A 13436-nucleotide genomic window follows, 5' to 3' on the forward strand; every position below is an offset into this window, starting at 1 on the left:
CAGATTGCCTTAGAACTTGCTACATAGCCAAAGGTGACTTTGAACTTTCCTCTCTGGAATGCTGGCGTGCACCACCACACTAAGTTTACATGGTGCCGGGAATCCAATCCAGGCCTTTGTGTGTGGTAGGCAAGTACTACCAACTAAACTACATACCCAGCCCCTAAAACCTTCATTTAAAAGCAAATCTTTAAAGTCTAGAGTTATCTAGCTAGGTAATAAGAGGAATCTACCAGTAGGTACTGCCCTTCTGTTTGACATGCTGTTGGTTGGCTCTGGAGGAAGAAGATTCAGTTAGGGCAGGTCCATGCCAGGGCCTGGTAGACATTTCCTCTGTCTCTCAGGAAAGAGTGGCCACCTGGAATTTTATGACGAAGAAATACATCTATGGGAGCCGTTACGAGAACCGAGTGACAGTGTCTAAGGACGTGGAGCTGTCAGACGCCTCTATCACCATCGACCAGCTGACCATGGATGACAATGGCACCTATGAGTGCTTCGTCTCACTGATGTCAGACCAGGATGTCACCTCCGGGTCTCGAGTCCGCCTCATGGTCCTCGGTGAGTGTCTCTGTCATTTCCTGTGGGAGGAGGGTGGGCTGAGGAGTACTGTCAGCAGCAGAGCCGTGGTTCCATCTCTCTCTCTGGAGACAAATGCTCTCTGGGTTCTCGGTGAATAGCGGGCTGTTTCTGAGGGCAAAGACGATGGCTTTGGAGTCATCCTTGCTCTCAGTGCTTGTCCCCCTTCACACCAACTCTTCCTTCCCCCTCCAAACTCATTCCTAAAGAGAAGGGAATAGCATCCCCAAGCAATACATGGGTTCTCATTTTGCCTTGATCAATGCGTGGCACTCACAGGGCTGATCGTGACTCCCACAGGTGACGAACCTTGTCCTGCTCTCAACTCAGCTCCACACCACAGTCTCTCGACCCTTCACCTAACAAAGGCATGGTCGCCAACCTTCAATCGATGGAAGTATGTCCCAGGACAGCATCTTTTTTCATAGGAGAATTTGTTGGAATTTATAGTTTTGGGAAGATGAGGAAACTCATCTGCTTTAGTTTCTGAGTAGATGAGGCCCAAAGGAAGGAAGTAATTACCTCAAAACTAGTTACTGGGGACACTTTAATGAGCACCTGGTCTATGTGCAGTATAAGCAATGGCCCCACTCCTGGGAGGTAGCAACTCTGTGCATCAAAACAGTGGATCATCTCTCCTCTTTTTCCTTTACACTACTTGGGAGAATTTCTTTTTAAATTGGATATGGTAGTTGTTGGACTCATAGAAAGTATTATGTCAGACTACACTGTGGTATCAACTAATGCCGCGTAAAGAATAGGCAAGACCTCTTCCCATCCCGCCACCATGTGGCAGCTAGTGGTAATGCAGGCAAGAGTCTTCGACTTCGCCTCATGTTCTCCCAATGCGCACCACACACTCATACACTTTCCTCTTTCCTGTGAAGATGTGGGATATTATAAAGCACTTAGCAAGTTGCCTCTTGACAACAATCCGTGAACACCTCCGGTTTCAACGCGTTTTGTTAGCTCTTGTTTGAACAAGCAATACTACAATATACCCCTTCACCTCACTGTGTGTATAGTTATGTATAAAACTCATACACACATTCTATATACATGTAAGGGTTATATATACACAGACTTACATAAAATTTGGGTTCTTGAAATACATGGCCTGTCTTTTTTGGCAAAGAATTTCAAGCTGATGCAAAGAATCAGTATAAATCTGAAACCTGATTCTGCTGCTCCTCCAACCAAACTCCTACCCTTACGTCAAGGAACACCTACTTTTAAAGACAAATAGATTAACCTGAAGAGTTAAGGATACGCTTTTAATCTGAGAATATGGAATTTGCTGAAACTAATATTTTGCTTTAAAAAAAAAGCGCATTTTATCCTACATGTTAATAAATCCACCGATATTCTTTGTGAAAAGTTTTCTTTCTCAGTGTCTCTATAACTGGATGATTTTTAAAGAAGACTTTAATTATACTGGGCGGCTCATTCTGGGGAGACCAGAAGGAAGCCCCCTAACCCCGACCTTAGCTCCTGGGAGCTAGCCTTGTCTAGCTCACCTCCAGGAAGCCCCGAAGCCTTTGCAGCTTGTGCGGCAGGTGGGGAATCCTTACTCTGGCCTGTGGCGCCCTCTGACGTATTCAAAGGGAACAGCCGGCACCCGAGAGGTTTTGAAGCTTAACACATCCCTTCCCACCCTCCTTGGCCTCTCCCTCCCTTAGTAATTTCTCAGGTAACATTTTGTTTGTAAAGCCGGCCACGTGAGAGAAAGACCCTCTCCCTTGAGAGTACCCGCTCCCTCGACAGTACTCTTGGCTCCCGCGCGTGGGCTCTTGAAACTAGATCTAATTTGAGGTCCCAGCTGTTTGTGACTTGGGGACTGGAGATCTGGGGAAAGAGGACAGGGGTGTGCCTGGCACAAGGTCCACAGGAAGTTCAGAGCCTGTGGTCAAGGGCCTGGAGCAAAAGATCTTGACACAGTCCCCTTGAAAGTAGATCTCCCTTGCTGGCCATCACCCCGCGGGCAGTTTCTGGAGTTCCTGCTCAGGCCACACCCAAGGAATGGAGTAGGTGCTAGTTTTCAATCATGCACCTTTGCCTTTTATGCTTCAGCGGTTGGTGTCTGGCACTTTCCTTCCGGCTTCTGTCTGTATTCGACAACCCCACTCCCTCTCGGACTGAACAAACAAACAAACACTAGCTCAGGGGTCCCTCTGCTACCCCACTACTTAGTCTGATGCGGGTGTGGGAGTCTGCCACTGCATCTCCTGCTAAAGGAACGCCTGAGGGTGAGGTTGGCTAAGTAAGAGTCCTGCAAGGTTCTGCTGTGGGGCCCAGGAGGGAGAGAGAACCCCAGCAGGAATAAAAGCCTAGAGGGTAGGTTCGCCTCCTCTGCACCTCCAGAGTCCCCCCAGGGCTAGCAGGAGGCACAGGAGGCTGGTAAGTAGCCAACTTCTGGCAGGTGTTCTGCTCACCTGCTTAGGCGGGCTTGTCTTTGATCCTCAGAAGCTTGGGTTTTGTTTGGCGATCAGGAGTGCCTCTAATGTGTCACTCCTGATGACATTGGTGGTTTCCCCCATACCTGGCTAGCCCAGCTTGTGTCAGCAGATGTGAGGCACTCCTAATAATAGCCTGCCTGTTTCCGAGAAATTCTGCAGCTGCTGGACTGGAAGAGAAGAGTCAGGGACAGTTCCTCCAGCAACTTCCAGGTGGGCTAAGACTGGCATTAGCCCTCAAGATGGCTGGCCATGTGCCTGACCTGGGGAAGCAAGCCATTCGAGATGGTATATGACAAAGGTAGAAGGGTCCAAGGACATCAGGAACAACTCCCTCCACAGTGTGCTCTCCCTTCCTCACCCCTACCCATGCTTCCTGGAGTCTCACGGGTACTTCCTGCTTCTTGCCTCTGTGCCTTTGCGTATGCTGTCCTCCTGTTCGGCATGCTCATCTCTGCTCTGATTCCTGTCACTTCATGATGCCCTTCAGGTCACAGCCCATATGATGTGTTGGGTTACCTTTCTCTGCCCAGCAGTCCTGTCCCCTGCTCTGCCGTTGTTCTGTTGTCTTTTGTCCCCCACTAGATTCCGTGACTCACTCAGAGTGCCACCGCAGTGCCCAGCATTGTTAGGCAGAACCTGGGTATCTAATAACATCTACAGAACCACCCACTCCACCCAACATGACGTTAACAAGGCTGAGGGAAAGTCACAGGCTTGGAGTCTCAAGAAGCCAGTTCGGATGGTTTGCAATGACTGCTGGGGCTTACAGACTCCTTTCTTTGGCATTTCTTGGTCACCTCAGTCCAATTCCATGTCTTCAGTCACATTCTTCACCCAGCAGGAAGCTCTGCACTGCCTGAAGTCCCTCCTGCTGTCTAGCTACTAGTGCTGATTGCATTTTATTAGCAAAGTAGGGGGAGAGGGCAATGGTAGATCCACAGAGAACAGTCCCACGAGGCTGAAGGGCTACAGAGACCATCTAACCTGGGGTGAGGGAACCCTGGCCAGCGTCAGCCCACAACCTGCCCCGTCCTTATGGTTCTAAGGCATTATTAAAACCAGAAGGGAGGAAGGAGCTGTCCGGAGGGAACGACTGGGATTGGGGTAGGGTAGAAAACATGATCAAAATACATTGCATACATGTATGAATATTTCAAAGAATAAAAATATTTACATGCCTCCAAGGGGAAAAAACAGCATTGGAGATAATATTGTGCCCACAAATCCCATATGGCACAAATCTACATATCCCTACAGGGGCCTGCTGTCCCCTGACTTAATGGATCAGGAACTCGGTGATCTCGGCTGAGTTAGGAGCAGAAAGAGCCCACCTGGGACAATAGAGTGAGCACTGGGTCTGGAGTCAGGAAACCTTGATTCTAGTCCCACATCTGCCAGAACCCAAGAACAAGTGTCCCCACTGTGCGCTCCGGTGGCCCCCATCTGTATAACAGCTACGTTGATTATGTTTAAATTCTCAAGAGTCCAGAGAGCACAAGAAGCCACTATCAACCAGCCCGTGGGGACTCTTTCCCTGGGGAGATGCAAACAAACTCTACAGGACACCAAAGACACAGCAAAATGTTTCTACTGAAGCTCAGTATGGAGAACTCAGGAGTTACTGTGTTTCTGTGCAAACCCTGGGCAAGCCCACAACTTGCTGCAGTGCTGGAATCTCACCTCAGTGCCGACAATTCTCCATGACTGTATAGATGGGCAACCCCCACTTCAAATACATCCCACAGTCAATGTACTCTAGCACCTTCTGAGACAAGACCATGAAATATTAGGACAGGATTACTTACAAATGGCCACTGGCATATGACAGAGTGGCTGGAATCTCAGGTGAGAGAGAATTCAATACTCTCCCCAGCCCCTCCTTCTAGGAGGGCATGTCAGGAGCCAATGAGACCAGCCTGGAGAGTCACAGCTTTTCTGACGAAGTCGTTGCTGTTAGGCCGGGAGGAGCGTACTGGATAGCACGACCTGTGGTGCCGCCCCCTCAGGGGGGAGGGGGTGCTATGACAGTAGGTACTTTGGGGATGAATTAGCTTTATAATATTAAATCTCACCACTAAGCTGTGAGTTTCTCTGTAAGCATTCCTCCGTGTGTGTGGAAGGAGACATAGGTTAGTACATATTGAGATGGGCAGGAATTGTCTCCATGCGACTCAGGTCTCTCGTTCGTTCTCTTTCTTTTACAGTGGCACCTTCCAAGCCAGACTGCGGCATCGAAGGCGAGACAGTGATCGGGAACAACATCCAGCTGACATGCCATTCTGCAGAGGGCTCTCCGAGCCCACAATACAGCTGGAAGGGTTACACCGTTCTGCACCAGCAGCGGCTGCTCTCCCAGCCAGGTGAGGGGACAGCAGGGAGGGCCATGTGTCCTCCGGCTGCCAGCGGAGACAGAGGCTGACCAACCAAAGTCCTTTTAACCAAGCCCTGCCCTTGAGCTACCTTGGACCATCCCTCAAAGCATTGGTTTTCCGTACAAAAACCTATGCACCTCACAGCTGTGAAAGACAGCAGTGGCTCCGGAGAAGCTCACTCAGCTCGGGCTATGGTAGAGGTCACGTGACCTCTGTTCTTCCCACCTTCCATTCTCTTGAGGAAGTGAGTCCCGCTAAGCATTCTGTGCAGAAACACTGGGGCTTGTTCTTTTAAGCGTTATTATGGCCTCAAGCCCACTTTTGAGTGGGGAATTTCCTAGCCCCGTTTTCCACCCACACCTGTCCATCTCAGACACCATCACAAACACAACATGGGCTGTTAGGGTCCTCATCCTCAGGCTATGGCGGATTTACTTGTAGTTGCCAAGAGACCCATTTTGTACTGGTCACCCAATATTTGACCTTTGATCAGAAAATAAACAAGATACAGGAGGAGTCAGGGGTGAAAGAAGAGGAGAGAGGGGCAGAGCTGGGACCATGATAACACTCTGCTGCCATTATGGCCACTGGAGTGGAAATCGCGTGGGCTGTCAGTGCTGTACCAGTGAACCGAGGGGTGTCCATCAGTTTTAGCCTTGAGGTCGCTCAGTCCCGCGTGTGTGGGAATGGGATAAGGAGGTGTGAGCAAAGCCTGTGAGTGGAGCTGCTCTGGGAGAGGGAGGAAGGCCCCAGGAAGCCCTGTGAAACATCTAGTGCCCCTGGGAAGCCCCGTGGATGAACACCCCGTACGCCCTGGGTTCCCATCAAAGCCAAGTGGATTATCACTCTTAGTTATCTGGAGGCCAAACAATAACTTCGTAAAAAACAAACAAAAAACAAAAAAGTTAGTAGAATTCACTCGACTTAAGGTAAAAGGGACGGTGTACTAGATAGTAATAGGTGTGATATGGATTACCACAAACTTGCAGTTTTGCTGGTATGTTTCTGGTTTGCCAATTTAAAAAAAAAGATTTAATTATTTATATTATGTACGTGAGTACACTGTCATTCTCTTCAGACACACCAGAAGAGGGAATCAGATCCCATTACAGATGGTTGGGAGCCACCATGTGGTTGCTGGGAATTGAACACAGGACCTCTGGAAGAGCAGCCAGTGCCTTTAACCGCTAGACACATTTCTATAATTGCATCTGTGTGGTGTGTATACATGTGGGGAGACCAGCACCGTGAGAGGCCAGAGGACAGCTTGTGGGAGCCTCTTCTCTCCCACCACTCGAGTCCCAGGGCTTGAACGCAGGTTATCAGGCTTGGCACCAAGTGCCTTTACCCACACTCGCCAGCTCCCGGATTGCCAGTTTTTGAGTGTCTGGGATTTCTATTGAAATCACCTGGCAGCTGTCCTTAAACACTGCAGTGTTCTGTCTACTCTTTGCTGCCTGCTCACAGTCTAAGAACACAGCGATGTTGATTTTCCTGTTGCAAAGTGTGCACCGTGGGGTCCAGGGCTGGAGGTCATGAGGTCATGAGCTGCAGGGGGTTGACACAGTGATGTGATACAGACACTGTGAGGAATCCTGGAAGTTCTCTTCACAAAGGGGATGTCCGAGTTGCACTGTGACCAGGTGCTGCAGAGCAACCATGGGCTTTAATCCTGTGTTCCTTGCTAGCAAGTAAGGCAAGATACTTAGCCTGTCTCTGCCTTAGTCTGTACATCTGTAGAATGGGCACACCACCAGTGTTCATCTCATGCTGTCACTGTGAAGGGTGAACCAAAGTAAGTAAAGCATGGAGATTGGTGCCTGGTAGACGGCAAAGGGCACAATCAGTTCTAGATGTTATTATCGATGTTCAGCAGACCCTTCAGAGAGGAAAACAGCATGGGCGTCATGGCGTCAGTGTGGCTGAGGGGTAGGGTACATGTCCATGTAGAAATGATGGCCGATGTTGTTCATGGGAAAGAGTGAGGGGAGATGGAGAGGGGCCTGTGTGCCAGCCTAGGAGGTTGGACTTTTCCTTGTAAACACTGGGCTCCTCCTAGGACCTCACAAATGGGCACCCCAGTTTCATCATAAAAAGCTGTTAGGGGTCAAAACTTAGCCCTTTGCTAACTAAAAGTGGGTGAATCCTGAGGGCATGGGAGGAGGTTAAAGCGACATTTGCTTCTCTGCTTTATCCAGTCGGAACTCAGGCCTGGAGTGACAGCAGAGGATGGCTTCGGTGGTGAGATGCCTCATGTCAGTGGCATAAGGGACAGAGGGCGCATCTTGACTCACAGCTTAAGAGCATGTCCTCCAGGGTGGGGAGCTGTGGCAGCTGCAGCCTGCAATACCCCGGCCTCTGGAAGAAGAGAGAGGGGGGGGGGGAGAGAAAAAGGGACAGAGGGAGAGAGGGAGGGAGGGAGAGAGGAGGGAGAGGGAGACACAGACACAGACAGACAGACAGACAGACACACACACACACACACACACACACACACACACACACACACAGAGGGGGAGGACAGGCACAGAGGGAGGAATTCTGGTGCACGGTTCACTTTTCATTCAGTCCAATATTCCAGCCCAAGGGATTGTGGGAAGGTGGGTCTTCCCACCTTAATTAACTTAATCTAGACTGCTCCACACAGCCACGCCCAAGACGGATTTGATCTGGAGTTCCTCAAAGGCAGCCCAGAGGCTTCTTCCCTAGGTGATTTTGAGTCAGATGGACAGTATTAACTGTGCGAGTGATGGTTACCACGCAGTTTTGTGTCTGGATGTTGTGATGGAGGTAGGGGTGCTGTTCTCAAAGCCTCTTGCTCCCAGAGTTCCCTGCAGAGCTCCGGAGCCCTGTGTTGTTGTTGTTTTTTTTTAACTTTGTAGTTGTAAGTCACTTACAAGCTTCAAAAAACACAACCAAGGCTAAGATGGTGCTAATGTTTACTGTCCTTGAAGTAAGAGGCAGTTTCTCACAGGAGACCTCTGAAAATGCTGGTGAGGTCAGGAGTGGAAGGAACAGGAATACTTCAAGGGTTCGCCCCAGAGCCTGGGATGAGACGTGGCAGCCAACGCTTACTGACCGGCGATGGTGGAAGGCAACAGAAAGAGCAGATCGGTTCATTCAACATCAATGTTTTGGGGTTATCAGGCACCTCAGCGGACAGATGACGGCCAGATGCATCCTCTTTCCTGACCACAAGATGGCACCACGACAACGGGAAACCGGGTTTCAGACCGTAGTGGGCTCTTCCAGAAGGAAAAGGAGCCTGAGAGTTCCCAGTTCAATGAAAGCCAATCAGTGGCGTGAGATGAGCCCAATTTTACCCAAGGAAGTTTCTAGAACATATCGTTTGCTTCAGAGACTAAGGAGAAGGATGGTACCGGCTCATGCAATAGGAACCCCCACGATCCCACCCCTAAAGGAGGCCTAGGAGCCACCCTGGGGTGCTGTGGACACCTGACACCTGAGCAGCCAGCGCTAGGCCTCTTAAACATACCTGTGCCTGGAGACGCAGAACATTCTGTAAAGTGTGTTCCTTTAAAATCTTCTTAAAAGTATCAGATCCAATTGGGTTAGAGACTGGGATTCTGAATCCCTGTGGTGGTTTCCACTGCTCCCTGGGATAGCAACACTCGTAGGCCACGCCCACAAAGTAGGCCATGCCCCCGAAGCTTCAAAACCAAAGTGATTTACATACTTGCTTTGCCTGTGGCCCCTTTCCAGTACCACATATGAATATCACGTGTAAATGGTATACCACAAAACATCAGGTGTGGGGTTCTAGAATCCAAGACTGAAACGTTTTACAGAAAAACGTGCTTTGATTTTAAGGAAAGAATATGAAGAAAGTAGCGTACTTATGATGAGAAGAAAATCAATGTCCTGTGACTAAACTTATTTTTATCTTATTTTCTCTTCTTTTAGAAGTTTCCTCTGGCCCCCAGACAAGGGTAAACCCCTTTACCACGAGTTCATATACAACCCCCACTTTGAACCATAACCACTCATAAAGTCACCATTGATTCGTGTGTGCCTTCCTTCAGAGACTGGAAATGCCAGGAAGACGAGCGCTCACCTCATTCCGTTAATTCTATGATAAATTCTTAACATAGGCATACATTGCTTTTATAGTGCAAAGGTATTTTGCTTTTTAGACATTTATTTACTGATTATTAGTGTGTATGTGTCTGTGCGCACACACGGGCACACATACCAACATAAAACTCAGAGAACTCTCCTGTGGAACTGGAGTTGAGAATATATGGCCCACCTTCCATACAAGACGTTGGAAGGATGAAATACCATTGAGAATATTGAGAGACCAACAACCCCAGAGCGTGGAGGCAGGACCTTGTGTGGGCTGTTCCCTGGTTTGGAGAAGCAGCGGGACGTAAGGTTGGCATGGCTGCAGGTCCAGACTGTAGTTTTGTCACTGTATTAAAAGCCCAGAATTCAGGACCTAGGGAGGTGGTTCAGTCGGCGAACTGCTTGGTGTGAGATTGTGAGGACCTTGGTTTGATCAGCTGCAACCCACACAGAAGCTGGGCATGGCAGTGCCTGCCTGTAAGCCAGCACTGGGAGTGGGGGATGGGCAGAGACAGGAGGCCCCCAGGGCTCCCTGAGCATCCTTTGGTAAATCAGTGAGCTCCAGATTCACTGGGAGACTCTATCTCAAAAAGCAAAACAGGAAAGAGATGGAGACATCTGAGGTTAACCTCTGGCCTCCACATGTGTACACACATGTGCATGTATGCACACACAGACACGCACACACACGCACACTGAGTTGGCTATTGAAAATTAGAGAGAGCTTCTGAAATGTCTAAAGGCTGCGACAGGTCCCTGTTGGCGACTTAGAGCGTGTCCGGGGGACAGATTGTGACACCTGATGGCACAAGGTTCTGATGAAGCTGGCACTATAGTTAGGGGAGTAGGTTTCTTCTCTTGAAATGGCAGTGATGACGAAGCATCTCTGAGAACAGGACATACACACAGGCTGTCATGGGTTCAGGGAGAGCTCTCTTGTGAGGACATCTCTCTGGTCCACGTCTCCGGGCTCGACATTGCCTGCTTTCACTCTTGTTTCCACATGAGGTGGCCACTGCTGAAGAACTCGATGGAGGAAGAGTTTAAACTGACACTGTCTCTCAACTCACACAACACCCTCCCAGAGCGTGTCCATACTCTACACCACACACATCACACATGTGCATTTCCTGTTATTTACGTAGGAAAAGTATCAGCCCAGGACCATCAAGACCAAGTTCTCAGCACAAAGGAGCTATATCTGCCCCAGAGGGACAGAGGGCAGGGATAAGGGACCAAAACAGGAGATAGGGGATGAGGGAGAAGGAGAAGGGAATAAGGGAGAGGGGAAAGTGGTAACTGTCCTGGAAGGGAACAAAGGACTGCCTCTGGATAGAAGAGACAGATGTGACACATAGGCTAATGGCGGTTTATAAAGGTAAAAGGGGAAGCCCTGTGTTAGGATGCAGTGTTTAGTTTTAACTGGGAGGGTTAGGTGAACCAAAAGGGACTTTTGACTGCTGGACTTGAATACTTTGGTAGCTGAATCTGGGGAATCAGCCTCAGGAGGAGGAAGTGGCCAAAGAAAGGAACAGACTGTGTTGGCTAGCTGGGGAGAAGGGCAAGACCTGCCAGAGCACTGCAATCAGGCATCGTACTGGGCACTAATTTATTATTAATATCTCATCTTAGACTCACAAGTACCTTGTCCCATAGGTACCATCATTTCTATTTATAGATGAAGAAATAGATTCTATAGGGCAAGTTACTTGCAAAAACATAGCAAATAAATCGGCAAAGCCAGGGTTAGCACCCAGAGTTTTGACTGGATTTGAAGCCCTCCACTGTTGCCCACCTGCCGTGTTGATTCCCCCAGCATTCTTAGAGGGGACTTTCCCTCCTCCAATTGCACTGTATGCGGGCATTTCGGGAGGTATCTTTGTGGCCCTCATCATCATCGGCTGTGCACACTCCACCGAATGCTGTCTTTTCACCATGCTGTTCTTCGTTCAGTCTCAGGTGAGCCCTTGCTTCTGAAGAACATCTCCACGGAGACTGCGGGTTACTACATCTGCACCTCCAGCAATGAGGTGGGGACAGAGTCCTGCAACATCACCGTGGCACCCAGACCTCGTAAGAGCGGCGTGGGGAGGGAGGGAGAGAGGAAGGGAGGGAGGGAGGGAGGGAGGGAGGGAGGGAGGGCTACAAGGTCTAGAGGTGGCCGTTTGAGGCCACTGGAGGCGGACCAGGCGGTTGCTGTGACCCTGGAGAGATGCCTGGCCCAGGCTTTTCTCCCCCTGAGGCTAGCCCAGCTCTTCTGATTCTTTGGAAATAGAGCCTGGGACACATTTCTGGAGACTTCTTCAGCCATGCCTATCTTGTGGTCACTCAAGAGAAGTTTCTTGAACGAGATGTCTATTCTTTTTGTGGAGAGAAGGGAGACCATAGCTACCTCAAGCATAAGCCAGAAGTGGACAAAGCTAACACTCAGGGTTTTTGGAGAGCCTAGGGAGCCCTGTATCAGGATGCTCTGGATCTCCCTCTCCTTGTCTGTACTTCTAACCTAAAGAATGTCCTCATATCTGTCTGGTCGCAATGCTCCAGGACCACGACTGTGCTACCAGAAGCTTCTAGCCATGGCTTCCTAGTCAGGCAGAAGAACTGGAGCTGCCCAGAGGCTGGGGAGGGATTAGCCTGCTGCCCAGAGGCTGGGGAGGGACTAGCCTGCTGTGCCAGTACTATGGTTCTTCACCTCCAGTCTGACTTTCTATTCTGTACCCCAATATGACCCAGGGGTGGGGAGGTAGAGTTGGGGGAGGGGTAGAGTTGGGGGAGGGGAGGGGTTAGGGGAGGGGAGGGGTTGGGGGAGGGCTGGGGAGAGGTAGGGTTGGGGGAGGGGGAAGGTTGGGGGCCGGAAGTACTGCTGCTTCATCCTCTTTCAGCCTCCATGAACATTGCACTGTATGCGGGCATTGCGGGAGGCAGCTTTGTGGCCCTCATCATCATCGGCGTTATTGTCTACTGCTGCTGCTGCCGGGAAAAGAACGACAAAGAAGACATGGAGGACGTGCGGCCGTAAGTGTGCTGGGTTGGGAGCCCCTTGGAAGGTAGCAGACGGAGATTCGCATCCCAGCTCCTTGGGCATGCCCATTAGCACCTTGGGAAACATAAAAGCATTTCAGTCTTTCCCAGTTTCAGTTGAGGAATGAGCGACTCACTCAAGTCAAGGGTGGACTGAGGTCCTGCACTTGTCCTCTGGGTCTGTGGTTTGCAGCCTCTCTTCTCGTGGCAGGCTTTCTTATGGCAAGAGGAAGGTCAGATAGGGCTGGAACACACACATACACACACTCTTTCCACGACAATCTCCTCAGCTCACGAGTTGGGAGATCTCACTGTGCGCTGGGTAACCAGCCTGCAGCACGGAGTCCCCTGGCAGCTGACGGTGTGGGTGAGACTAGGAACAGTTTCCGCGCCCCACCTCCCACCCCCAAGAGGGAGGGCTAACTTTGTTTTCTTTCTTCATTGCCCTGTAGGAACCGAGCAGCTTACCAAGAGCCTAAAAAGCAGCAGATAGAAGTTTCCAGAGGGCGGGAAGATGAGGATGACCACAGGCGTGAGGATCACAGGAGCTCTGGGCGTAGCACTCCAGAACAGCCTTTCCAGTGAAAGGGGCCTTCTGCAGCGGGAGAGGAGGGAGGGCTAGGGCCTAGCTCCTGCTCTGGCCGCCTTTCTCCCAAGCCCTGTAGTGCTGCCCCTTCCCCAGGCATTCGTGGAGTACTTCTTCCTGTGTATCTGCCTCTGGGGAGCATCACTGGCCTGGCTACTGAAGTCCTACCTGATGACCGCTGAAAGGACCCTTCCTCATTGATAATCTGACTCAGGGCCTGGCCTTCTCCCTCGACCAGACAGTATCCTCTGCCTCCCTTATGGCTGGCTGGGGCTCCTAGAAGCTCAGCATGATCCAGGACTGTTTCTGTTCAGACCTCCTCATACAGGCAAGAGC

General features: G+C 50.2%; 1 protein-coding gene across 1 annotated transcript in view; it reads left to right on the forward strand.

Moving 5' to 3' along the window:
• The window catches only part of Gpa33 (glycoprotein A33), a 35048-nt gene extending 21949 nt beyond the window's left edge, over positions 1-13099 (forward strand). The window contains exons 3-7 of the mRNA XM_028761389.1: positions 345-561; positions 5240-5395; positions 11447-11566; positions 12376-12508; positions 12967-13099. Of these exons, the coding sequence (XP_028617222.1) occupies positions 345-561; positions 5240-5395; positions 11447-11566; positions 12376-12508; positions 12967-13099 (759 nt within the window). The remainder of the gene's footprint in view (positions 1-344; positions 562-5239; positions 5396-11446; positions 11567-12375; positions 12509-12966) is intronic.
• Positions 13100-13436: the final 337 nt, after the last annotated feature.

This window comes from Grammomys surdaster, unplaced genomic scaffold (assembly GCF_004785775.1).
Source record: "Grammomys surdaster isolate TR1022 unplaced genomic scaffold, NIH_TR_1.0 130, whole genome shotgun sequence".
NCBI classification, from domain to species: Eukaryota; Metazoa; Chordata; class Mammalia; order Rodentia; family Muridae; genus Grammomys; species Grammomys surdaster.